Genomic DNA, 26,390 nt, shown 5'->3' with positions numbered 1-26,390 from the left:
TTAGAATCGTGAGGTACCAAAACATTCCCACCCCTAGTAACCAGCTACATTTCTAACCATGAAGGTAACAGTTAAGATACAAACTAATCAGGACAACTTTCAATTTTCGCTTTTTGATCTCTAGAGCTATGCATTACTAAGCCATTGGCCAATCTAGATAGATAACTTTAATGCTCTCCAGAGGAAAATTCCAATCAGGTTTATGTAAATAGTTCAGCCCTATTGTGTTCTGAAAGCTTATACAACTAAGAAACACCAGAAAGTCATAAAATAATGACTGGACAAAGTTAGTTTAACAGATTAGGTTTATTTTGACTGTCCTGAGCTGCATTCACTGTCATCTCTGGCTGACTTTACAATATGTAAAGTAAGATTAGGGAATACATTTAATAAGAGAAACTATCAAAAAATTAATCAACACATATTGGCTATGCACAACTCATCAATCCCCCCCCCACCTCCCAAAACAATAAAAAAAAAACAACTGTCCACATACTAAAATACTGTATTAAGTGGGGCCATTTTTATTTCAAAATAAGAAACATAACTAACTGCTACTTTTAATTATAAGAAATTGAGTAGTACAGAAATAGAAGAAAGAAATATAAAGACAGTTATGATTACATAGATTGGGGGAAACAATGTTAAAAATTCCATACCATTTTAGTGGGGTGTGGTGATTCCTCTAGAGAGTTCAAGGCATGGCCCTACAAATACTGTTTCTGGGTGGTGGAAGGGGGGGGTCCTCCATAACCTGTACTCTTCAAATCACGCACCACTCTGATTTAATCAGACAAGTCACACAGCCACTTCAATCCAACTGATTATCAAAGAGTCAGAGAACGAAAGAGAATAAGAAAGAACATCTACAAAAGAGCTGTAGCAAAATAGAAAATAAAATTCTCTGTAAAAGCACAGAAACGTGGATCTGGTTTACAAAAGTGGGGAGAATGAAGAAAAAAGATTTCATACCTTAAAAGAATACCTGAAAACGACTTGGTATTCCACAATTGGTAATACAAACCTATTCTTTAAGTGACAATGTTTGGGGATAATAATATACAAGAAAAAAAGAAAAGTGTTTATCATACACAACTACCATTGTAACCATTCAAGATATCCTTGTACTGCTGTATACAAATTATTCAAGGCCCTGAAAGCTGTTCATACATCAGTTGCATTATGGCCCTCTTAAGGTATGTTGGTTATGACATTAAGCACCATTTTTTGAGAACAGAGTGCTTTATAAAAATTCAACTCATGTTTTCCATTTAAAGTAAATATATGAGTTAAGATGTCAGACTGTGGGGATGCATTTCTAAATTAAAGTCTGGTAAACACAAACAACACTTTCAATGATAAAAAAAAAAACTGTAATAAACAAATAATTAAATATAAACTTCAGCCTAACACAAACACATTATAATCAAAAAACGACATGAAAATGACATCTGCATCTTGCTACCAAGTTACATGCTATAGTGTTCAATATTGGCAGTTTAACAACCTTAGACAATACTACTGTTATGATATACATGACTACTGAGCTCTTTTTTACTGTTGTGTGAAACAAAATTTGAATACCTGTTAATTATAACTCACTCATGTGACTCCAATCCAAGCTAAGTCTATGTCACATCATCAGCAAATCAACAGAAAAGTAGGGGTTGTTGGTTTCCAGTCTTGTGTTTCACCAGAGAAATAAACTAAAATAAATATTGCTTTTCTCATGATTATCTGATTACTCCAATAAGGAGGTTGCTATTTATCTTTCCATTGATATTCTTTTTAATGACCCTGAGAAGTAATCAATTTCACATCTTGTCTGAGATGAGAATTCGTCTTTACTGCTTGGCGGACAGAGGGATAAATGTTCTCTGTCGTGTAAGTTCCAAGCACAGGTTATTTTCACTTGGGTGTTTCACTTGGGTTTGAATTGACCATTTTACAACAGTCAAGTCAAAAGAACCAAATGGCAAATCAATTTGGATTCAATTTTTTTGTTATGCTGGTCAAGTATACATGTACTTAGCCTCACCTGCATTTGTTTCATCTCCAATGTCTTAAGACAGGCTCTTACGCTTATCTACACTGAAATCATTTTGTCCCAAGCACTCCCCATCTGCCATGCAATTCTTAGTGTTCCTTTGGTTATGTATAAAATCTACATGCATCTTGTCTTTTACAAAAATAAAAGAATATATAGAAAATGACCGTTAAAGATTATCTGAAATTGTTCTCTCCAATGTAACAAAAAAAAGAAAAAAAAAAAGGTTTCTGATTAGTAATATATTTATATCTGTTAACATTTCACTTATAACCTCCATCTAAATTGTATATTAAAACTATAGTCAAATATATTCATTTCTTAATGTCTCACACATTGTATTAATTTCATAAAACGACTGTTAGTACTGTATAACAAAGTGTAATCTATGAGACAATCTTCTCACATGAAGCCCCTATATCCCTATATTATGGGGATACAACATACCAAAAAAACACATTAAAAAGCAAAACCCTTCAAGAAGTGATCTTTACAATGTCCTTCAAGATTTTGTCTAGTTCTCCTGATTGATTTTGCATAGCATGTTATGTGTGTTGACACACAGCCATGTATACAGCCGATTCTGATGAAATGATTTAACCTTAATTGGACTCCCTCTCCTTTCACAGATCTGAGTGTGGGAGCTGCATCTGTAGGAATATAATTTCCAACCTGTGTGCTTTCAGAGACATACAAAAGCTCTGCAAAGACATCAGATGGCCCATCTGGCAGCAGAGGTATCCTGCTTACTTTCTCATAACACCTTGCCAAAAATGATTTGTTGGCAAATACAATTCCATTTGAATGCCCTTCTGGAAATATTCCAAAATCACATTTCTTCATTATGTTAGTGTAAATGCACATCGGGAGATAAACATTCAATCAAAGTGACCTCTACTCTGCTCACGAGCACACACTGAGCATAAGTACTGAATGCCAAACTGTAAATGCATATCATACAATCACCCCATACTGTTGAATCCCTAAATTCTCCTCTAACTAAGTAATAACTCGCAGTATGCATATCTTAAATGAGAAGAAAAAACATGCATTTCGTACCAACAAACTAACCATACACACAGATGGATCAACTTGCGTAAACAAAATTTGAATCACCATGCATTCTTAAATCAAGCCGTTGATGAACTTTAGAAACACCATCTGCCTATGTCCATGTCACGGTGGGATGCTTAAGGGGAGTAGTCCAGCTGCATTGTACAGTCTCTGGGAACTGCACAGTGGAGTGTAAGTACAAAAGTTTCCTACATAAACACTCACACAGCAGTCTTTTTAAAAGTCTGTTATGTTCAAATCTAAAATGTTTTACCAACTACCGTTAAACAGAAAACTGGCCTTTTCTCCAGATAGCTCCATCTTCCAGACATCCTTGGGATGAGAGGGGTACCATATATCAATTATAAAGCTATTTTGGTGTTATAATAGTTGTAATATTAAATCCAGATATATTGGAGTTGTTAGTTGTGCTTTTTCACTCCAACACATTTATCTGTCATTGACATGTCACTGACATTTATTCTGACGAAAAATAATAATTCAGTCAAAAAGTGAGAATAGCAAAAAAAAAATTGCTCAAGTGTTACTGAGATCAAGTTTGGGTGCATAGAGTGTTCCCTCCCTGGCCCTCCACACGTATTGGCACATGACATGGATGAGGTCTGGTTTTGTCTTTAAATCCAAAGGAGACTCAAAAGTACAACTTAAATTTAAAAATAGCTTTGGATCATCAGCCAATCGGGATGAGAGGAGGAAAAATGTACTGGGGCGTGTTTTTTGCTGTGGATGAAGACGAGTTTGGAATCCTCTCCTGCAATGGAAATGGTCAAAAACTCTTATTTTAAGGTATTCTCATTGACTAATACACACAAATGAGAAAATGCACATTATTTCACAAAAAAAGCATATTATTGTGACAGATTATTGGGTCTATAACAAATGTAAAGGTGTTCGTAAACGGCAAGGGAACTATGTAGAGTGTTTAATACAAATGAATCAATTTACCTGGCTAACACAACATGGTTGACTGGGGAGTTAGCTAGGCACCCAGTTATGGGCAGAGCTCTGTGTGGTTGCCGGGCCATTGTAGCCCTGTCCGCCTGGCACTATGGGGTCAAAGTTGAAGTCGATGCTTTCTCCATCCATGAGGTCGCTGTTGATGATGTAGTCCACATCACAATCCAGGTTTTCTGTGAACATATCAATGTCCAAGTCTGTGGGCAGGCGATCCTGGCTGGACAGGAAGCAAGGAGTCCCAAACTGACTTAATCCCTGCAGACCCCCAGAGTTGGCTGAGATGCCCCCTCCGTGGTGAGGCCCCACTCCTGGCACCTGTGTGTGCTGGGCTTTGAGGGCAGAGAGCTGTGAAGATTCATGGGTCATGCCAGACAGGATCATGCCCAGGCCCAGCTGAGAGTGATGGTGATGCTGCTGGTGATGGTGCTGGGACTGCAGACCCATGGATGCCACCGTGTTTGTCTCAAGTCCCTTACTCAACAACAACTGGTTCTGCTTGGGCCGACCTCCTACCATGCCTCCCCCCAAACCCATCAGTCCCACCCCACCAGGACTAGGCATCAGCGGGTCTACCTGAGTCATCATGACATCACTAGGAGGTGGAGAATCAGAGGTGAGCAGCGCCTCAAGGCTGGAGGGTACATGAGTGCCATAGTGACCAGTCCCACGGGAGCCAGGACTGGGTATTGGATTGAAAAGAGAGTTACCAAAATTTGAGGGTTTAGAGTTATTGCTCCCACACTGTGAGATGGAGGATTGCACCCCAGGCTGGGTGGGGGCCTGGGGGAGGTTGGCTGGCTGCATCTGGCGGAAGGAGGGGAAACTGGAGCCCCGAGGCAGCAGAGTAGCAGCAGAGGGAAGTGGGGTGGGGGGGGCTGGTGGGGCTGTGCTGGGACTAGCACCTCCTTGCTGTGCGGTCATCAGTGTAAGTCCATCTATCAAGTCCAGCTCCTCCATGAGGGTTTCTGTGAGGGTTGGGGGCAGACTGCCTGTGGTGTAGCTTCCTAGAAGCCCCTCCTCTGGCAGGTCATCTTCATCCTCTTGTCCGGGGGCGATTGGGGACAAACGGCCACTCAGAGTGCTGGCATTAGAGCTGGTTCTCGGACGGAAGCTGGTCCACATGTCAGAGTCGTCAAGGCTGCCACGGGATGATGGGCTACCCCATTTAGGGAACTGCTGGGAGGAGCTGGGACTATCGGCGCCCCCAGACCCTGTGCCTCCATCCCCCTGCAAAGCCCCACTGTGCCCCCCTAGCCCTGCTGCCACTGCCTGCTTCTTGGTCTGCTTGGCCCTCATTCGACTCTTTAGCAGTTTGCTGCTGTTGTCCATGGAGGCGGCTCGGCGGCGGGGAGCTTTTCCAGTCTTACCCCCCTCTGGGTTGAGCATCCACCAAGAGCTTTTGCCTGTGGACTCATTATGCACCCTCAAAAACTTGTTGTGGAGTGATAAATTGTGCCGAATTGAATTCTGAAACGATAGAAGGGATCGATAGGAAAGAGAGAAAAATGTACAAATGTATTTAGTGTAAATAGCAAGGTGGTAACATTGAATAACATGTGTGCCAACGGTGCAAATATGTAAAGAATTTTAAGAATGATTTGGTTATTTTACCTTCCATCCTGCAGAGCTGTTGCTGTCTCCTTTATCTTTGAAGTAAGGCACAGTTTTCACCATCCAATCATAGATCTGTGCCAAGGTAAGGCGCTTTTCAGGGGAGTTCTCAATTGCCTGACTGATCAGATCAGCATAAGACTGATTCCCCCATGCATTCCGACGTGATGATCCCTTTCTAGGTGTCGCCCCACCCGCTCCAGCTAAGACTCCTCCCTCAGACACTGTGACTTTCTCAGGCTCGGATGTGATTTGCTGAGGCTCCTGCTTATCTTCGTCAGCAGGCGGGGTTCCAGCAGCCGACTCAGTACCGTCTGCCCCCTCTGATTTGACAGCTGAGATGTCGGGTCTCGGGAGCGGCCATGTGCACGACCTAGGTCTGCTCTGCGGCTCAAAATCTGGGTCAATCGGGGGTACTGATGATTCTTCCATTGTGATGTTTAGGTCAATGATTTTCTCCTTGAAGAGCAGTTGTATTTCTTAAGTGGCAACAATAAATAAAGTACCACAAAGGTACGACTGGAAAATCTGGTTATGCAGTAGATAGTAAAATAAAATGATATTAAAATTAAGACCAAAAGGTGTCTAAAGTGAGGTGACCAGGGCACGTGCTTCAGCACAAGCCTGGTTGAGCAGGTGGGCCAATTTCATAACAAATTAAGACTTGTATTGCAACTTCACATTGGTCTAATTTTGTTTCTAAACATGATTTTTTTTTGCTAAATAACACAGTCTGAAGTCTACTATTGGGGGAGAAGATGGACTCAATAATCTGGATACACCAATAGCTTCAGTTAATCCTGAGATTGGAGATTAGGGGACACAAATAATCTCCTTAATAGTAACTATCATAAACCTTCCGATTTACATAGAGCAAGTACATAGAGAGCCAGAATGTGGGTTCCTTTGTTTAAAAAAGAACAAAGGGAGCAGAACATGCATGCACATCTAAACATCAGGATTGAAAATTACTATGAATGACTAACCCATCTGATGCTCCACTGACGACTATAATAATGGCAAAGCGTTTCTGAGGAGCGCTATTATGAGTAAATAACATAGCACGTTTTTGTTTAACTTTGTCACGTTTCAAATTAAAAAGAAATATCTGGTAATTGGGATCATAAAAAGCAACTAAATGCTCGATATAAATGGTGGTTATTCAGCAATGATTATCAAATAAATGGCTGAATAAACGTTTCAGACCATTGTTCAAAAGTTCTCTCAAACCATCTAGACATCTCAACAAAGTTTAGATAAAAACCAAACAAATTTGGATTACTACAGTGGGTCACTTTTACAAAAGAGCGATTTACATGGCTTCAGTCTACACTTGTAAACAACGTGCAGTCTCGCTTCTGCGCACGAAGACCTCCAGCTTCTTAAAATAATCGAGTAAACACTAACGTTACCTAATTCATTCGAATTAAAACATCTACGTTAAAAAACCTGAGCAATAGAATAAAGAATTAAGATTTCACATGTACAATTATTAAATGATTATCGACGCAATGGTTTAGGAACTGCTCAAATGTGTCGAAACAGTAGCCTAACAACAGGCTTTTAGACCCCTGTTTGACTTCACTATTTAGTCAACAAATATGCCAAGAGTTAACACTTCTGTAACGGTTTGATCATGCAGGTCTATTATAAAAGCAGAAGAGAAATAATAGATGAGAAAGTCTGTTTTACTGATTCAGGTTTGTACGCTCCTCCACATTGTGGGCAAGCGCGTGTCACCATCTGCCATGTTTCTCGACACGCCGCAGCGGCAGCACACGATGCTCGCACTTTCCAAATGTAGCTGATTTGTACCAGTTCTCCTTGTTCCGTAAAAAGTATATATGAAGCAAAAGGCGTAGTCCACGAAATCTTTAAATCCACTCGCGAACACCTCAGGAACTCCCCGACGTAGTTTTGAAATAGCGTGATAGCCGAGCTGGCTAACTCCAGTTATTTCGGAGTTTAAAATCCTTTAAAAAGTCGTAAAAACGGTTACAAGCCCCTCTTTCCAACATCCGAGAGATTAAATAATATGTTTTATCTGACTTATAGATCATGTAAATGTCCAAATATGAATTAACAGTAGATCTTTTTGTTTTGTTTTGCTTTGTTTTGACTCGAGGCGAAGACTCCCTTCTGACGTCTGTTTACCACTGCCAGACGACACACTCTGCGCTTGCGTATGGAGGAATGCTGGGAATTGAAGTCAGACATGATGTGATAAGTGCAACACAAGGAGGTTTTAATACAGTACAGCTCAAAAAAAATTTATGGACTCAGGCAAGATTTACAGTGCTTAGGTGATAATCTGCATTATAATTATGTAATAGTGTACTAAGAGTAGAAAGCTACACATTTCAGTTCCCTTGCTGGTGAAAATCCATTTGACTTGAAATGCAATTAATGAGTCTTTTTGCCTGTCTCAGAAAAGGAAAGTTGATGTCACAAACGACAGACTGAACATTCTGTGGTAGATGTGTCTCGTCTAATAAACTAGATTAATGACACCTTTTAATTCCGTTATGAATTCTGAATGGCTTTCTTTATCATCATGTATATTCCCATTGTAGATATTTGTATAAAATATATAACTTTTTCATCACCCACCATAGGACATTTTCCACAGATTATTTGTTTGGGTGACATGTCAATTTAACCCTAAATCTAAAAGATAATGTACTGTGATACTAACACTATATTAAATCATTTCTTCATTTTAAGTATTAATAAGATCAAGTAATCATAACTACACACAAAACTTTATTCTTATTTTTTATTGTTTCAAGTAGGCTAACCTAACTGGACACTACACACTTGTTTTTGCCACAATGAAAGAAGTACACTCTGTTTCTTCGAGTGGGTGGGATCTTCATATACTCTGCTTCGATTGGCTGAAGAAGGAGGACGCTTCCTGAGTGCAATCGTTTAGAGATTAGCATCAACTGAAACCGAAAATGTCCGACCCTACGGTAGCAGATACTCGCCGATTAAACTCCAAACCTCAGGATCTTACAGATGCTTATGGTCCCCCGAGCAATTTTCTCGAAATTGATGTTTATGACCCACAAACTGTCGGGGTCGGCCGGAACCGATTCACAACATACCAAGTGCGAATGCGGGTGAGTGTTAGCGTTGGTGATGGAATAGCACTGCGAGTGTGACAAGGCCTCGCAACTGGAACAGGGGTTGGGAAGTCCGTGGTTGGGAGGGGTTTTTAGTTAAAGTCTAGACAGTACTCACTCGTTTCCGCTTAGCTTTTCTCACTTTTGTCTACTGAATAAATTGTACCGTCTGCTATGTTATTGTCATAAAGATGCTCTGGTAGGCACCGAAATGTATAGATCTGCTAACGTGAGATAGCAGGCAACCCACTACAATTGTAGATGGTCGGGTGTATGTCTTACAATATGATGTATTCGAATTCATCCCTTTTTCAGCGTGTGTCTTATTTGTATTATTGCTTGAAAATACTAAAATATTTATCACAACTACTAGAGATGATGTGGTCACCCACATGAATCACATAGCTAAGTTGTGTCGTACGCCCATGTTACCAGACTGCATCATCATTATTTTGAGTTTTTGCTAACTCGTATTTGTTTTACCCCACAGACAAACCTACCGATCTTTAAATTGAAGGATTCATGTGTACGGAGAAGATACAGCGATTTTGAGTGGCTGAAAAATGAGCTGGAACGAGATAGTAAGGTAGGTGAAGGTGATCATGCAAAATCATGATGATAAAAAAGTCTAGCAGTGTTATATGGCCTCAATTATTACATGCAATGAAGGCGTATGGTTACAGAGCCTCGAGTTTTGTGCTATCTATAGATTGTGGTACCCCCTCTGCCTGGGAAAGCTCTGAAGAGACAGTTGCCCTTCCGAGGAGATGAGGGTATCTTTGAAGAGGGTTTCATTGAGGAGCGGAGAATAGGCCTGGAGCAGTTTATCAACAGGTTTGTATAGTTACTGTGTGTTCTGTGGTTAGCAAATGAGCGTAAACTAAGTGAGGAGCTGGGAAAGGTCTTAGGGTTTCTTTCCCTAACTTCTCACCATCTAAAAGCACTTCACCTCAAGTCTTCCTTCAACAGTATTGGGTTGATGGTAATCTCCATACATCATACTCGGATGACACATGCTTGCTAATGATACATGCTATCCCTGCATGTCATAATTTTCTCACCAGAATCGCAGGCCATCCCCTGGCTCAGAATGAACGCTGTCTCCACATGTTCCTGCAGGATGAGTCCATTGACCGGAACTACATTCCTGGAAAAGTACGCCAGTAGGAGGGTTGGGTGGGAGGCTGGTTTGGTGGGAGATTCTTAAGTGTCAGAAAGGCAGTGGCTTTTATAAACCTACAATACATTATCTGCAAACAAAAAGCATTTATTTTTACACTAAATAATTTAAATATTCATAATGTATACAAACAGGGTTAACCTCAGTTAAAACATGTTATACATTTTACACATTCACTCAGAACCATGTGGAATTTTTTTTATGCATATCATCAGATACACATAATGCTCCTTTCTCAACAAATGTGTGTGTGTTGTGTGTTTGGTGTCTCATGTATTGGAATGTTATATGTAAGATGTACAAGTACAACATATAGCAGGTGGCAGGGCAGACCATCCGCTTAAATGATGAAATAGGATTTAGCATTGGAAAGGAGCTGTGTAGAATCTGTTCTTTATCACAGGTCTTTTTTTTGTCTTACAATGTTTTCCCCACCCTTTTTTTTAGGTGTGAATAAAGTAAGTCTTGTTATGCTTATTATTCAATTTAATATCATAGTTATAGATTTTTACATGCAAATGCATGGTTATTGAACAAATATTTTATACAGGTGGGGCAGGGGTTAACAATGTTGTGTTCAATTATATTGTCTCAAGAGATGTATCAGCTTTACTTCATTGCTGTTCTGCTAGGATGTCAGTGAAGACCTTGTAGTGACACTTAACAGCATTTCACTTTCTTATTTTTCTTCTGGTATGTGTGGCGTGCATGGGTGAATCATCACTGCGTATTAGTAAAAGTTATCCTCGTGCTGTTTTCTTAATCTGTTGTCCACAACTGGTCACAAAGGCATACTAGAGGACTGGGACCCATAAGTCATTATGGTATTCAGAGGGCATGCATTATGCTGATGTGGTTATACTATACCAGTATAGTAAAAATACCTATGTGCATCAACATTGTGTTGGTTTGTTACTCATCAGCCCATCTGAAATTGTGTAAGAAATGTAAATGTTGGTTTATTGCAGTGTAGGTACCTCAGTTTAAATATATTGAGTACATTTGAAGCAAAGATTGAAGTATGCACATGTCAATGAGGCTATGAATTACATGTAATTTGTTTTTGTTTTTAAAGCAGTGCCAGTGATGAAAGTGATGAGGTGCATGCAGCCCAGCCTCCAACCCAGCCCTGGCTGTTTGACTAAATAACAAAAACCTGTGGTGCAGGTGACCATCTTCTCCTTCAATGCCTGCAAATGTCTGAACTCTGTAAATACTGTGTAAATATATACATATCTTGTTCTTATCTATCAACCAAGAAATTGCCGCAATATATTCATGGAGTGTAGAGCTTAGGTCAGTAGCCTGGAAAGGTGAATACATTGTCAATCAAGGGGGATTTTTGCATGCAGACTTTAACTGAAACCTATGCTCACCGTACATGTCATAGTGTCTTTTTTTACACTGACATCCAAACCTCGTGTTGCTACTCTTCAACTCTTTCTAAAATGTGTTGAAACTGCTCTCTATCGACACTTGCGACAATAGACAAAGTTTGCTTCTACACAAACGAGTTGTCAAGTTTCTCAGAAGGTATGTGGTGGTCCTCAGGTGCATCCATTGCCTCTTATTCAGCCATGCATTTCACCAGAAAGCACCAAAGACAGTCGTTTCTCTGCTGCCCTGTGATTGTGACGTCTTCCTGACCCCCTGCCTAGTCTATGACTGATTAAGCAACACTATTTTGGGTGGGGGGTGAGGGGGGGTTCAACAATATTTTCATGTGTATTTGATCACTTTTCAAATACATAGCTGCTGCTGAGAATTCACCATTTTTATACATTGATTGATAATGTAATGTTCAGTTTATTAAATCATTGTGGATCCAAGGGAACTGGTTGTCTCTTCATCATTGCTGTACACTAATTATCCACAAGGACACAGGTTTGTTTTATGAAGCAGTTTGACAGATTTGAAAATAAATTGTCACTACACAATAAAAGAAAAACGTGTAATCCGTGTGGCACCCTTTTCCTCAGGGTAGTACCCAACATTCCAATGACGTCGGTGCCCACCTCCCACGCCCTTGTGGTTTGCCAAAAATGGTTGTTCCGGTCCCAACGCCACAGTGCTCAATACCCCAGATTTGATGTTTTACCTATTCCAGTATCATTATCGCTAGCATTGGCAAGACTTTGCAATATTTAGTGGCATTTCGAAATAAAGTATCGAACATTTTGTTCAGAATAAGTGAATTATGTTTCTTGTCAATCGTCATTGGAATGTTGCAACGACATTTGAGAGGGGCGGGATTGAAACATACTAAGCCAATCAAACCACGCTGGTTGTAAGCTTTACATTCTGCATGTGTTCATTGTCGTGAGTTGTAGCTTTCCCCCGTTGTGTGTGTCTGAGGAATAGCTGTTTACTGAATACCCTGAAACACGTTTACTCTGTCTGTAGACTGCACACCATCGTAGGCGTCCATCGCCGAAAATCCCATTAATCGACATTGGGTATGTTGTACATCGTTCTTTCATCGGTCTTTCATCTAAACATCGCTTTTAAATGTAGCGTTTGTTGTTTCACCACTATTGCTAGTAAGCTAACCGTTTCAGAGTCACATTTATGAAGTTAACTAGCTAGACAGATTACTTTCATATAATTTTGTCTTCATTTTTTGTCATCTTTGCCACAGTGGTACTGCTGGGATAGTTGTATCACATCAACTATCATCTCGCGTCTTGTTTTCATTACCTATGGATGCCCCATTGACTATTTTGAAGCCAACTAATTAGCTAGCTACGGACGCGCGCAACAGCAAATATTGCTAGCTACTTCCTCTTTGCTACTAATACTTGTAGCAAACTCGAGACCCACAACCTCTGTTGGGTTTTTGGCCTTGTTAGGAACTTCCGTGGATATGTGGCAGAAGATAGGGTTACAGTTACTAGTTATAACTACCGTTAAGGTTGGCTGCTAGTGGGGTTGTACTGAAGTGTAATGCTGCTTTCAAGCTAGCGAGATAACTGCCTATATCTCGCTAGCTTGAAAGCCGCATTACACTCATGAGTCATAATGACTCATTTCTAATAAGTAAGTAATTTCTAATTAGTAACTAATTCACAATGTTATTCGAATAAGTAAGTAATTCGTTTACTAAGAATGGGGCTGACACACCTGCAACCTGAAGCGTATCCCCTTCGCTGTTATTCATCCTACCGCACGTCATGAAGCTAGAATTCATTCAGTTAGGTTTTTGTTTTTAATACTTCTTAGTAGACTGTAACCAGTGTCAGTTCATCGAATTATAAGTGGCTACTCCTGATACCTGGCATCTAAAATATTTATACAAACGTTTTATTTTAGCGTCATAATTAAACTGGTATGACCAGCTGTACTTCTGAATGGCACGCCAAGAAGACGTTGCTTGACTGAGCAGATGTACATTACTGCGTGTGGGGTCAAGGTAAAGATGCAACAGCCGCTCAGTGTGATGATTATAAAGATGCGGAAAGAGAGTCTTCACCTATGGTCAATCTCTTTACAGTAATAATTTCAGTGAATCGGAAGAAGCTGCTGAATTATGTGATTGTTTGTGGTCTGTTATTGTCCAGACGGCCCATAATTAGGTTGCCCTTTGGTGGCAGGAAACCGATGAATAGCAAATGCAGTGTTCATCAGGTTGGTAATTCAGAGCTGGAGAGGGTTTGTCATTGAGATGCACATTCTAAAATACATTCCAGGACCCTGAAATTGAACATTCTATACCGTCTTATTTATTCTTCTGCAAACCGTACTCTGTTCCAAAAGGGCTATAATGGTTTTCATGACCGGGGCAAGGTTTTCTGAATTGAGTCTCGAGCCTGTCTATTTGCTATGCAAGCTCTTATCTGTGCCAAAACGGTGTAGTCTATGTCCATTGTCTGTATATCAGACTGTGCCTCCCATATCAAATCAGGGTCTTTTGAGTTGTACAACATCAAAAATAGTTGCTAAACAACAAATGTTGTATAGGTTAAGTTATCCAGGAATGTAACTGTATACTGTGGGATCTGTCTAGTGTAGCAAGGTTGCAGTAGTGTGTAAGAAAGACATTTAACAGGGAAATATTCCAAAACATTGATTGTGTAATATTACATGTAAATATTGTTGGTTTTGTGTTGAAGGCCACCCCACTTCCAAGCAACACACACATTGTGGCTAATTTCCTGGTTAGTATGCTGTTCTAGTTAAAACATATATGTAGGAGTCATGACTACAACAAACTTTTTTTTTTTTTGTATTTTATCAAATGACAAGTAAGGGACTACAAGGAAGTGGATTAGGGGGCTAGCAGTTTGAAGCTTTTCCCTGTGGTTATGCAAGGATTTATTGTGTGCCGTGCAGCATAACAAGCCAATGTGTGTATCCGCTCTAGCTAAGTACATACCAAAGTAGGGATTGTGAAAGAGCACACACCTGAAAGTATTTAGAGTTGGACTGCGTCAAAGATATTTTGATTGTTGAGTGGGTGTTGTCTTATGTCAGTCAAAAAGCATTGACTCTTGATGAGGTGTGCCCCAGACTGAGCCTAATTAAACTTGCATGGCTTCTCAAGTAAGAACGTGTGTTAACTAGCTTAACTGTGAGGAAAAAACCCTCAACCTCTTGTTACTAGACATTTGATGTCCCTTTTCATTACTCCATGTTTATAGTCTATGTTCTGTTGAATAGTAGCAGAATTGTTTTTGTATATTTAGATTGGTCATTTATATTCTTCTAGCACAGCTTGTATGGGGATCATCTGTCTACTTGCTAAAAATTTAATCAGTCTGCTGTGTCAAGTCAGTCCTTTCATCAGAGTTTTCCATTCCTTTTCACCAACTATGCATCCATTCCCTTTCTCCCCTCTTATTTCTTTCTCCTATTTCTGTCCAAAACCCCTTTTTGTCTAGCTTTTTTTGGCTCCTTGTGAAAGGCCTGCCTCTAGGTTTGCCAGTTTTTCAGATGAAGGGTCTGTACTGGTCAGTCCCTCCACATGTTTTCATTCTATTAGGGCTACCAGCCAGTGGTTGGGTTTGAGCCGACTCTGTCTATTAAATCACCTGGAGTACGGCCAAACTTCTTTAAGCAGCTTGAGATACACAGAAAGCTGTGCTTGACGTTGGCATATGACTGTGACGTTGTGCCTGTCCTTGGCACGGTCTACAGAGCACACTCCCCTGACTAACATGATTTGGGACTCTTGTTTGTGTCAGAGACCTTGTATGGATTGCCACACCTTGCTTTGATGTTGCGTCATTAAGTGCTACAGGCGTTTGGGGTTGTGTGTTGGTGTGGAGCAGAAAATTGAATATTTTAAGTAGGATATTATTGAGTTGAAGGGTGTTAAGTAAGCTTCCTACCTTATATTGGCACATTTTTAATTTGTATTTTTACCGTTTTGGAATATATTTAACCTTACCTATTACACTGGTGAAATCAACTTTCTGATGCAACATGTTCTGTTGCTCAGAGTACAATAGGTTGTGCCATTTCTTGATTTTCTTGCCAAACCATCAGGATTGTATCATGTGTGATTTGAGTAAACCCTATTCTTGCCTCTTTATATTTAGTACCTCACACAAAATCAGACTGCGAGCATGGTGTCATATAACCCACTTCTATCATCACCTAATATCTTCAGTGTCAGGAAACATATGTTCTTACAATCCCAGGAAGTATACAATGAATGAAGATCAAATGTGTCACACCATGATGTGCCATCCATTTATGATCCCCATTCCCACACCCTGTTAACCTAAATAATGTTCTTTGTCATTCTTATTTACAGCTGTAGTTCAGAGCAGTCTACACAGAGCAGTCTACACAGAGCAGTCTACACCCCCCCTCCAGTCTATATTCCCATTCCTGGATCAGTGCTGGTTCCTGTCCTGTGACAACATGCTTCAGAAGAAACTGGTTTCCTTTGGGAAGATGCTGCTCCGCCGCCGGGAGCTGGACTGCAGCCAGGAGGAGACTCGCTTCGCCCGCTGCCTGACAACACTAGACCTGATAGCCCTGGGGGTTGGTGCCACGCTGGGCGCTGGCGTCTACGTCCTGGCAGGGGAGGTGGCCCGGGAAAAGGCCGGACCCGCCATTGTGCTCTGTTTTCTCATCGCTGCGCTCTCCTCAGTCCTGGCTGGCTTGTGCTATGCTGAGTTTGGTGCCAGAGTCCCTAAAACAGGTTCTGCCTACATGTACAGCTATGTGACAGTGGGCGAGGTCTGGGCCTTCATCACTGGCTGGAACCTCATCCTGTCCTATGTCATAGGTGGGTTATAGATGGATGATAAGACGAAAGTGGAAAACATGTATTCATGATAAATACATCAGTATGTGACTAATCTGAATCTTATTCTGGGGACTAGTGGAAACTTGACATTCAGGGATTTAGCAATTAATTGGATGGCTGAGTCTGCATGCACTGAAGATGAACGAATATGCAGATGAATAGCCCTCCAGATGGATAGACTCTAAGAGTCATTCAGGACAGGGTGAACAAGAGTGGTTCACATTTTCTCTCAAATGTTTCATTCCTCTTCTGCTCTTCCTATCGTTCTTCTTCTCTTCCCCAGGCACAGCAAGTGTGGCGCGAGCTTGGAGCTCGACCTTTGATAACCTGGTTGGGCAGGCCATCTCAAAGTTCTTTAAAGAGTTTATGTCCATGAATGTTCCTGGGAAGGTCCTTGCAGACTACCCAGACCTCTTTGCTCTCCTGCTGGTGTTGTCGCTCACTGGTGAGTGTCTCATCGCCCCATTGTAAGAGTGGGCTACGTAATATGTCCCTTCAACTAGTAGAATGGTTCACCAACTGTTTGGAGCAATGTAGATGGATTGTGTCCTGACTGCTTTGTAACACTGACACCCACACAGGCCTGCTGGCGTTTGGCGTGAGCGAGTCTGCTCTTGTGAACAAGATCTTCACAGGGATCAACCTGGTGGTGCTCGGCTTCGTCATCATCTCAGGCCTGGTGAAGGGAGACCGGGCCAACTGGAACCTTACACAAGAGGACTTCATCAACTCCACCAATATCAGTGATCCTGAGTGAGTCACTGCCAGATGGCTTGTTGAGACGTTCATTGTTTTGACACGGATATTATTTTTGTCTGAAAATAACCCAAGACAATAGTTGATTGGGTAGGGTGGAGGGGGACTTGATTGTTTACCGAAAATAGATCAGAGGGTTTTAAGAGGTTTAACTTCAAGGGAAACGGACCTCAGTTGTTGACTTTGGCAGTAACCAGGTCCTTGTTACTCCTTGTCCAGGCGCATCCAGCGGCAGTTTGGCACCGGGGGCTTTGCACCGTTTGGCTTCAGCGGAATCCTCTCTGGTGCTGCCACCTGTTTCTACGCTTTTGTGGGTTTTGACTGCATAGCCACAACAAGTAGGTCATTTCCTCTCTGCCTCAACAGTGTTGTGTACTAGTCTGTGGTTTTGCTGTAGGAACCAAAACCTGACAACCTTTTTCCACAGGTGAGGAGGCAAAGAACCCCATGCGTTCCATCCCCATCGGTATAGTGGCCTCTCTGCTCATTTGCTTCTTTGCGTACTTTGGCGTGTCCGCGGCTCTCACCCTGATGATGCCATACTACCTGCTGAACACCCAGAGCCCCCTGCCGGAGGCATTCAGTTACATTCACTGGGACCCTGCCCGCTATATTGTGGCTGTGGGCTCCCTCTGTGCACTGTCCACTAGGTGAGCCTGATGCCTTCCAAAAGCAGCTTGTGCCCATATGCAAATGTTTAAATTCCATCCTAATTTTATTTTCTAATTCTAACCATTTTGAATTTTGAACTCTCTCCTGAGAGCCCTCTCACAATGCTGAATTTAGCATCTCCTTGTGCCAAAGTGACTTTTTTCCAATAATACAATTCATTACTTTTCTAAATAAGATTTTAATAACATTTTAAGAGTGTATTTGTCGTGGTTTTGTCTCCAGTCTGCTGGGCTCCATGTTCCCCATGCCTCGTGTGATCTACGCCATGGCTGAGGACGGCTTGCTCTTTCGCTTCCTGTCGCGCATGAATGTGAGGACCAAGACTCCTCTGCTGGCCACCATTGTGTCAGGAATTGTAGCGGGTGTGTTTATTCTGTCTGACATTCTGTCTCCAGTTTGCTCGATGATCTCATTGCAAGATTAAAGCAGAGTTTTTTCAAAGTACTGTGCCTGAAGTCATGAAATGTGTTTCCTGTTCAGCCCTTATGGCGTTCCTGTTTGACCTAGCTGCCCTGGTGGACCTGATGTCCATAGGAACTCTTCTGGCATACACACTTGTGGCTGTATGTGTGCTTATTCTCAGGTTGGTACAGTTCTGATGTTACTTTCAGTTTTATAATCTACAATTAAACCAATAATCTCATTTGCTAATACACAATGAGATCTGAGTGCATGTTTGGCCACTGTGCCAGTTTATCTGTTTATGGTTTTCATGCATGTATGGATATCCCCAGGTACCAGCCAGGCAGCCTGAGTATCAGCGGCCCCAGCCAGAAGCTGGTGGACCTGGCAGGGCCTGAAAAGGCAGCCATGGTTGAGGGAGACAGTGGGGACGATTTCAGCAACGAGGGCCTTGAGACCCGGCCCCTGAGAGAGAGGTTCACCTACAAGATGCTGCTGCTGCCCAGCTGTGACATCCCAACCAAGACCTCTGGCCTCATCGTATACGTCACCACTGCTGTCGTCTGTGAGTCCCCTCCCTCTGCTTTCACGGCAGGAGTATAGCAAGTACATTTTTATGGAAATATTGGGATTTACAATTTTGGGATAAAGTACATTATTAGTATTTGCTTAACATTGGTTTCCTCCCATCCCATCTTCTCTGTGTAGCTGTGCTGTTCACCGTGCTGTGTGTGGTCCTGGCCGTGTGGGGGGAGTGGGTTGTGGAGGGCCGACCCGTTTGGGTCACAATTGCAGCAGTGCTCTCTTTCTCCTCCCTCGTTTGTGTGGTTATCATCTGGAGACAGCCTCAGAGCAGAGAGGCTCTTACTTTCAAGGTACTGTGTCATGTACAAATACCCAGCCTGCGTTTTCCATGTTTACTCAAGTTCAACAGAAACTCCACACAGTATCTGACAAAGTTTCCCCCTTTGCCTGCTGAACTAGTGTTTTGTTTTATTTTATATTTTAACCCCCCCCCCCCCCCCCCCCTCTATTCCACAGGTACCACTACTCCCAGTATTGCCATTAGTCAGTATTTTTGTCAATATCTACCTCATGATGCAACTGGATGGAACTACATGGATTCGCTTTGCAGTGTGGATGGCAATAGGTTTGTGAAATCAAGCATTTATTCCTTAACTTCTAAACCTGTTAAACTTGTTTTCTTGACATTTGTGTGGCTAGAAGCTGAAAGGGTTGTCCACATATTTCACAAACTTACTGTCTCTTTCTCCTTCCTGATTCCATCTGGTTTTTCAGGTTTCGTCATATATTTTGGTTATGGCATCAGGAACAGTTCAGAAGCAAGTCAGAACTCTGGAAAGTTTGAGCCGGTTCACCGATCCAAGAGTCCCATCTATCTTGCAGATGATGACAGTGAGGTGGAGGGCATGACGCCCTAGAAGAGGAAGGGACTAGCAGTACTCCAGTACTCTATCATAGTATTTTAGGTTTACATGGATGAAGTTATCCTCAATTTCATCAGTTAGGGATAAAAGTATTGCGCTAAGACAGTGTTTTAACCTGTCCCTTTCATTGGGTAATTCATGTTATGTGTCAAGAGTGGTTGAATGGAAAGGGCATCACAATGTTAAGCACATCAAAAGGACCAGTAGTACAGTAATATATTTTAAGGTGAATTATTATACTTATTGTTAATATTATTAACCAACACAAATTAACAAACATGCCAAATTGTTACATATCTAACCATTGACAGTCATTTCTCTCCATAATGATTTCATTCAAGTGGTGCAGACCTCCACCTAAGTCCTTTTCCTATTATAGTGCCTTTTAACTTGAGCTATTTACTTTAGCCATTTTCACAAATGAAAGTTATCCTCTGACTTTGCTGTGCATGATACCACTTAAACAGGTCAATTTTTCTGTCTTCTAGTCAATGAAATAGGTCAATAATTTTTGTATCCTAACACGTTCAGATTTTGCTAAAAAAAAATAGGACAACACAAAGTGCTTATGATAATCTGGTCAGACCACACAGAATTTAGTCTGCACTAAATTGATTTTTGACAATGAAACAAATTATAGATTTCCCCCCCACAAGGGGGGCACAATTAAAATTAGGGAATTAACCATTTTGAAAAGATAATATTTTTCTTATCATAAGATGATTAAAATATTTATACAGATACATGCATGTTTATTTTGTTGGATACATACAATTTTATGTATGCTGCATTTCAAAGTTACTGAAAGGGCTGCTGCTGGCCATAAAAGTCTCAATGAGATTGTTAAATTAACTTATTTTTGCACCATAATATAAACCTCTACCAAATACAAACATTTCTATATAAAGGTACAATGATGCTGTAATGAAGGCTGCTTATGTTTGTCCAACACTGACACTACTGAGAGAGCGTGAGATGGGATCAAATAAACTTAAATTGATCCTTGTTATCGTCCCAATATTATGCCTTTGAAAGTATACTTTTATTCAATTGGTCAAGGCTATGTAATATAATGGATGGATTATATGTATATTTTTGTACATAACTATTAATATTTCAAATTGTCTTATAAATGACAGTTTTGCCTTTATGTGGTCATCTCTCTCTTTATACTATAGTCTTTATAGATCTGATGACATGAATGTATATTATTGTTTAGATGTAAAGTAGATGGGGGTCTGTCATATTTTTCTTCTATATACCTTCTCTTGTGGTATTCATCCTGTGCCTTTCTGTTGTATGAGTTATATAATTTCTATTGTACAATTGATTATTAATTGTTAAGGTTAATCTTCGTCTGATGTTTGTATTTTTGCTTGGTATTCTGAGTGTGCTTTCAATGGCATTTTAAGTTGTATTTAATTGTTCAGGTCTGGGAGCTTCTTGATACGGTTTTGCAGAGGCATCCAATAGCTTGCAGGTGTAAACAAGGAACTGTGAGGCGACCACGGGTCAACCTCTGAGAACAGGTTGTTGCTTTTTTTACTTGCAGAATATGAGATATACTAATTTTGTTATGCAAATATTGTATATTCTAGAACATTAAGTGATTTAAAATGTTGTGGTGTTTCCAGTTTCAAGCAACGTCTTTAACAGCGTATTTTGTAACTTATTACTAAATGTTTACAGGCATCCTGGTCTTAAGATTTGTTTTCAGTATGGTTACATTTATAGTGTACTAACTGATGAAAATATATCATCTGTAACTGTTACAATAGAGACCAATACGCTGCTGTATAAAATGCAAATGTTTTAACTGTCAATAAATTTCCATGGAAATTAGTTCATTGGTAATTGTTTTAGCGCAATATCCCAATCCAACAAACAAAAGAATGACACGTTTTAACAGGTTTATAATGTCTTAAAACGCAACTAAAACAGACTAGGTGAGAAACTTTCCGGGAAAAAATATAGAATTATTTTACAACACGAAAGTTGCAATTTCTCTATCATAATGGAATTTAAAAGCAAAACTTCCGTTTCTTATGTTTACAACCAGCTGATTTCCGGCGTCGTTAAATGCCCTGCCATTATTATTTGCTCGACAAGCAGTATAGTCGATGTTTTCTTATCAATAGAACCCTTCTATAGATTAATGGTTTAAAAAAATTGATGCTGAAGTTCATAGTATTGCTGAGATACTGGACGGATAAATGGAATTTAAAGATTTTTATGGAAATTAGCCGAGGATAGCGGGTGTTCTTTACGTAGCTCCCATCAGTTAGCTAGCTAGCGTAGCTTCTCGTTCTGCCGCAGTCCGATTTTTTTTCTTCAGCTAGCTATACTGGCTGGTTACTGGCTAGCTAGTGTGTTTTAGTGGATTGTCATCTTCCCAGTAGTTTTAACTGGTTGTTCTGTAATTTTATTCTGCTGTTATTGTCGTTTGTCGTGGTTGCTTTAATCATCCGGCAAGAGGTCGTATTGGCTAGTTAGCCATCTAATGTTAACTCGTTCAGCTAATTTGTACTAAAAAACGTTAAGTATCTAGCCAGCTAACGTTAGCTGATTTGGTATCTGTTTTGACAGACAGCTGTCATTCATCTCGTCACTGCAAAAATTCTGTGTTCTGTAACGTTAGCTAGATTTTTTCAGTGACTAATTTACATGTGGGCCCTAGCACAAACGACTTCAGTCGGTGCCAGGCTGTGGAAAGCAGAGAAAGCAAAGGGGAGAGAGTAGTGGAACGTTTCAGACACAGCGCTCTTTGTGCCAGGGCTTTGGCCCCGTCTCTACCAGCGGAGCGCATCACTTCCTACTGCAAGTCAAGACCCTTCTTGAAACCATGAGCACTCAAAGGGACCTAGATATGGTGAGTGATCGCAGAGAAACTAGTCAAAGATCCCTGATCGGTCGCTGTAAGTACAAAAGTGTGTGATGTTATTCTTCTGAGAGTTCATTGGGGTGGGGGCTTGCAAAGGGATTAACGTAAACACCCTCGCAAACAGAATCATAGCTACTGTTTCTGTGAGCTACACCATCTGTCAATTCTCAATTTAAAGATTGCCCTACTTTTCTCCCAAGGTTAGGCCCCTAGCCGACTGATCTGTTTCACATCACCTCAAATGGCAGTCTTACTTCTTAGTTCCTACCAACAACAAAAAAAATCCAGTTCCTGTAACATTCATAGGCTTTAGTTTTTTTAATACTGTACACTAGATTAATAACCAAGAGCCTGTGTAGTTGTTAGCAATTATTGGAATAGAAAAAGGTTTTAAGAACAATTTGTTGTACAGTTTTAGTTGTCATATGCTCAGATGACATCCTCTCATCTTCATGTTTGTGGTTATGAGGCTATTTCTGTTATGTTTTATAGATGGTAGACTACTGCTGTATATTCCCAGCTGAATGAATGTGGAGCTTGTTGTTCTTGTTCTCATATTCCTGATGTTACCAAGGGCAGCTGGGCAGATTTACATTGTTTGGTTGAGAATGAAAGGGATGAGGTTTGGTGGATGATGGAGACAGGCGGGGGGTAAAGCTTGTTAATGATGACATGGGTATGTAACCCTGCATGGAGGTTAACCAGTTCAACAGTGGGGGTGGGTTTGCTGGGGAAGGGGAGGCCATTTGTTTGTCAACAGATCATGTGAGGCCCTGTCCTGAAGTCACAGCTTGTGGCTCAATCTCTTTGTTCTCTATGCCCCGTTTGGCATCATAGAATGCTTCTGCTCAAATGAGCATATAGGCCGCTTGTGGATTTAGACGGACTGTATTCCATGTATTTGCTCACTGTTCTCCTAAAAAAAAGCTATCAAGTATCGGCAGTGGTGAAAAGCTAATATTTCCAATACGTTTTTCTGATTACTGGATGCTAGACTGATATCCAACTTGATACATTATTGAAGGGAAGCCAGTGGTAGTGGCAGACACAGTCCGTGAACTGATTGTGAGATGTGGACCAGGAGTGAGGAGGGTTCAGCCTCTGCTGGTGATGCTTCAGAGCACATGGAGATACTGACCTGGGCTGCAGTCTGCTTTATGAACTATTGAGCTGCAATGTGTTAGCCTGTGTGTTAGCCAAATTTGTTAGCCTTTAATGTAATTGTAGAGTGTGTTTAGGAATTGCGCAATTATGCAGCCCCCTCCCCTTAATAACATCTGACGGGAAATCACATAATTCTCACTACCTCTTTCTGAACATGAGTTCCTCATTTTCTAAGACAGACACTGACTAGTGTTGGCTGACCGTGTATGGCTGGTTGTCACCCTTTCCCTTGTTACTTTAAACCCAGGGGAATAGATTTGACTGTTTGGCCAATATGAAACGTCCTACAATCTCATCTGTGTGTTTGGAGTCCATTCTGTGGGGCTGTGTGAGGAGTAGCCAGCCTTAATGGACGTGGCTCTGCAGTGCCTGGACCAACTTCCTTACCTTGTTTAGTTTTTCTCCATTTAATTTTCAACGAGTGCATTTATTCCAAGCCAAACTGCACTCAGAAAATAGATGATGTAATTTAAACCAGTGTGCCACTGAAATCCAAGAAAGGCAAAAGTGCATTTACATTCCCAATATAAGCAAACAAGTGAGTTTTACTTGGCATTTTTGTTAAAGACTAACAAAGAAGAAATTGTCTTTAGCCACAAGGAGACACCCTTCAGGTGCTATTACTATGGCTACTGATACAAATATTCACTTAGTCAAAAAGGGCTTCACACTCACTTAGCTGTCGAGGAGGGGGGATGAGGATGGAACGAGGGAAAATCCTTGTCTGGAAGACCCCCTCCCTCTCTCTCTCTCTCTCTCTCTCTCGCTCTCTCCCTCTCTCTCTCACCACACACCACTACTACCCCCCAGAGTTACGCATTGGCCATGTAAATTTAATAATGTGGCCCAGGGCTGTCTGGGACACCTGGGGTTATCGCATTAGGCCGACAGCCCGGAGTGGAGCCCCTAGCCCTGGGGAACTGAGGGGTTAGTGTTCCCCCCCACACACATACACACAGCACCACCCTTATCTCTGCTGTCTCTGACCATCTGACTATAGGGCTCACTTCACTGCAAGCCCTGTCTGAATGAAGCGGCTTCAGTCAAAGGGCTGAGATCCGCTCTGGAGAAATCTAATTAGGAAGGAATGCCCATTTCTGCTGCTGTTTCTGAAGGTCATCTCATGTCATTTGGGGTGAGACAAAATGGAAGGATGCCATGTGATTAGGCGGAACGCTCCTTTACATCGTTATGCTAGTCTGAAACGTGGGCTGAAACGTTGTGGATTATTTATGCTGCATTTCTGTGGCCTACAGATTATGATTTTGGTTTCTGCTCTCCTAGGTGAATCTTCGTCTGATCTTGGTGAGTGGTAAGACACAAGATTTCACTTTCTCTCCCAACGACTCGGCCACTGACATCGCCAAGCACGTCTTTGATAACTGGCCCTTGGGTAAGCTTCTGTACAGTTGGTATAAGGCAGCACTGACTTGTTGTAATGCAGAATTGAGTGATTCATTTTTTGGAGCTATTTGTTGTTGTCGTGCTGTTTCTGATGTCACTACCAGTTTTCACACATCGAAGTTCAGAGATCTGTCTGTCCCTGCTCTGAAATGTTTTTATTCTTTTCTTCCATCTCTCTGTCCTCTCTCTTTTCCCTCTCTGTCATCCTTCTTCCTGACAGGATGGGAGGAGGAGCAGGTGAGCAGCCCCAGTATCCTGCGCCTCATCTTCCAGGGGCGCTTCCTGCATGGCAATGTCACCCTGGGAGGTACAACTGCGCACACACACACACACATAATCACATACCCTGTACAGGTGTGCCAAGCTAACAGTAAACTACAAAGATGTGATGTGTCCTCTGGAAGAATAAATGAAAAAGAGCAATTAAGAACAGTCTTATGAATTAATCAAAAATATGAGAATTGGAATGATTGACACATATAATCCTCTTTAATTAAGGAATTATAACATGAATATGTATTGTGAAGGATAATGATTTATAATCCATTTGTGTGCTTTTTTATATTTTTAATGCAAAGCTTTAAAGCTGCCCCCTGGCCGAACAACTGTCATGCACTTGGTTGCCAGGGAGACGCTGCCAGAGCCCAACTCTCATGGTGAGATTCCCTCTTTCCCTCTCTTCTTCAGTTTCAGCCAACCCATTTACACCTGTCTGTCTGTCCATTTACTTCTCTTTCAGAGCCATTGGTAAAGAGAGAGTAGTAGTGTGCTGGCTCTGTGGAGCTTGACATGTGGTGTGATATTTGCTCTACCCTGTTGTGGCCTCACTGCTGTTGTCTCACCAAGTTTCTGTCGTCCGTGTAGGTCAGAGGAACAGAGAGAAGACCACCGAGAGCAATTGCTGTCTGCTCTTGTAAAATATTGAAAACAACCAACCAGTCCTTTCCTCCTTTCACCTCCCCCACATGCCCCCACCCTCTCTGCCTATCTTTGGCCTTTCAACCATGGATTTGGGATGATCGCAGGAGAACTGTTTTGAGGACTGTTTTGAGGACTGTTGGGAACTGTCACCCACGTTTGTTGCACTCTTGCCCAACCAGAGGCTTAGGATTTTTTTTGTTTGTGCCAATTTATCAAAATTATAGTTTTTTGACCTTTTTTTCCTCTATTTGCCAAACTTTGCCTTTCTATTTGTGTCCTAAGACCGTGTTTTGAAATGTGTACATAACATGCTCCCATGTGAAGCTGGGTTGCAAACTAACAGCCTCTGGAACTCTATACTTCTGATTATGGGCATAGGATGGGTGTTGATCCAACCTGGGGCTTATGCTTTTGCTACTACTCCCATAGCAAATCATATTTCTCCTAATAAATAATGAAATGGAAGATCCCATCGGGTCTCTTAGAACGGTA

At 41.2% G+C, this 26,390-nt stretch overlaps 4 protein-coding genes across 6 annotated transcripts; 3 read left to right on the top strand and 1 right to left on the bottom strand.

Annotated features, from left to right (window-relative positions):
- Nucleotides 1-287: 287 nt before the first annotated feature.
- Nucleotides 288-7,832, bottom strand: foxo4 (forkhead box O4). Its single transcript, XM_067247589.1, has 3 exons — nucleotides 5,690-7,832; nucleotides 4,067-5,545; nucleotides 288-3,872 (listed from the first exon to the last, which is right to left on the bottom strand). The coding sequence occupies exons 1-2, from the start codon at nucleotides 6,119-6,121 to the stop codon at nucleotides 4,097-4,099; spliced, it is 1,881 nt and encodes a 626-aa protein (XP_067103690.1). The 5' UTR covers nucleotides 6,122-7,832; the 3' UTR covers nucleotides 288-3,872; nucleotides 4,067-4,096.
- A 779-nt stretch (nucleotides 7,833-8,611) lies between these two features.
- Nucleotides 8,612-11,823, top strand: LOC136954656 (sorting nexin-12-like). Of its 3 annotated transcripts, none has more exons than XM_067248294.1 (5): nucleotides 8,612-8,811; nucleotides 9,305-9,400; nucleotides 9,524-9,648; nucleotides 9,879-9,969; nucleotides 11,070-11,823. In XM_067248294.1, exons 1-5 carry the CDS (start codon nucleotides 8,647-8,649, stop codon nucleotides 11,079-11,081), a joined length of 489 nt encoding a protein of 162 aa, XP_067104395.1. In that variant the 5' UTR covers nucleotides 8,612-8,646; the 3' UTR covers nucleotides 11,082-11,823. The 3 variants fall into 3 exon arrangements, with proteins under 3 accessions (XP_067104395.1, XP_067104394.1, XP_067104393.1); XM_067248293.1 differs by having other exon boundaries at nucleotides 8,627-8,811; nucleotides 11,073-11,823; XM_067248292.1 differs by having other exon boundaries at nucleotides 8,627-8,811; nucleotides 9,879-9,977.
- Nucleotides 11,824-12,306: 483 nt separating this feature from the next.
- slc7a3b (solute carrier family 7 member 3b) lies at nucleotides 12,307-21,370 on the top strand. The gene is made up of 12 exons (XM_067248291.1): nucleotides 12,307-12,450; nucleotides 15,750-16,229; nucleotides 16,534-16,695; nucleotides 16,832-17,003; nucleotides 17,226-17,344; nucleotides 17,434-17,656; nucleotides 17,901-18,040; nucleotides 18,159-18,261; nucleotides 18,413-18,645; nucleotides 18,789-18,955; nucleotides 19,122-19,230; nucleotides 19,380-21,370. Exons 2-12 carry the CDS (start codon nucleotides 15,860-15,862, stop codon nucleotides 19,520-19,522), a joined length of 1,941 nt encoding a protein of 646 aa, XP_067104392.1. The 5' UTR covers nucleotides 12,307-12,450; nucleotides 15,750-15,859; the 3' UTR covers nucleotides 19,523-21,370.
- Nucleotides 21,371-21,619: 249 nt separating this feature from the next.
- ubl3b (ubiquitin-like 3b) lies at nucleotides 21,620-26,390 on the top strand. The gene is made up of 5 exons (XM_067248295.1): nucleotides 21,620-22,397; nucleotides 24,858-24,966; nucleotides 25,198-25,284; nucleotides 25,556-25,633; nucleotides 25,842-26,390. Exons 1-5 carry the CDS (start codon nucleotides 22,371-22,373, stop codon nucleotides 25,892-25,894), a joined length of 354 nt encoding a protein of 117 aa, XP_067104396.1. The 5' UTR covers nucleotides 21,620-22,370; the 3' UTR covers nucleotides 25,895-26,390.

This window comes from Osmerus mordax, chromosome 12, assembly GCF_038355195.1.
Source record: "Osmerus mordax isolate fOsmMor3 chromosome 12, fOsmMor3.pri, whole genome shotgun sequence".
Lineage (NCBI taxonomy): Eukaryota > Metazoa > Chordata > Actinopteri > Osmeriformes > Osmeridae > Osmerus > Osmerus mordax.
Note: the sequence above shows the minus strand (reverse complement) of the source record. Positions and strands in the feature narration are given on the sequence as shown.

Excerpts from the sequence above, each read along its gene's own strand:
- foxo4 (XM_067247589.1), bottom strand. The coding sequence starts at position 6,121 with ATGGAAGAATCATCAGTACCCCCGATTGACCCAGATTTTGAGCCGCAG. Across the intron at positions 5,546-5,689 it reads ACAGCTCTGCAGGATGGAAG|AATTCAATTCGGCACAATTT; the intron begins GTAAAATAACCA and ends CTATCGTTTCAG.
- LOC136954656 (XM_067248292.1), top strand. The coding sequence starts at position 8,647 with ATGTCCGACCCTACGGTAGCAGATACTCGCCGATTAAACTCCAAACCT. Across the intron at positions 9,649-9,878 it reads CTGGAGCAGTTTATCAACAG|AATCGCAGGCCATCCCCTGG; the intron begins GTTTGTATAGTT and ends TTTTCTCACCAG. Across the intron at positions 9,978-11,069 it reads ATTCCTGGAAAAGTACGCCA|CAGTGCCAGTGATGAAAGTG; the intron begins GTAGGAGGGTTG and ends TTGTTTTTAAAG.
- slc7a3b (XM_067248291.1), top strand. The coding sequence starts at position 15,860 with ATGCTTCAGAAGAAACTGGTTTCCTTTGGGAAGATGCTGCTCCGCCGC. Across the intron at positions 18,646-18,788 it reads CGTCACCACTGCTGTCGTCT|CTGTGCTGTTCACCGTGCTG; the intron begins GTGAGTCCCCTC and ends TTCTCTGTGTAG. Across the intron at positions 19,231-19,379 it reads TGCAGTGTGGATGGCAATAG|GTTTCGTCATATATTTTGGT; the intron begins GTTTGTGAAATC and ends CTGGTTTTTCAG.
- ubl3b (XM_067248295.1), top strand. The coding sequence starts at position 22,371 with ATGAGCACTCAAAGGGACCTAGATATG. Across the intron at positions 22,398-24,857 it reads CTCAAAGGGACCTAGATATG|GTGAATCTTCGTCTGATCTT; the intron begins GTGAGTGATCGC and ends CTGCTCTCCTAG. Across the intron at positions 24,967-25,197 it reads CTTTGATAACTGGCCCTTGG|GATGGGAGGAGGAGCAGGTG; the intron begins GTAAGCTTCTGT and ends TCTTCCTGACAG.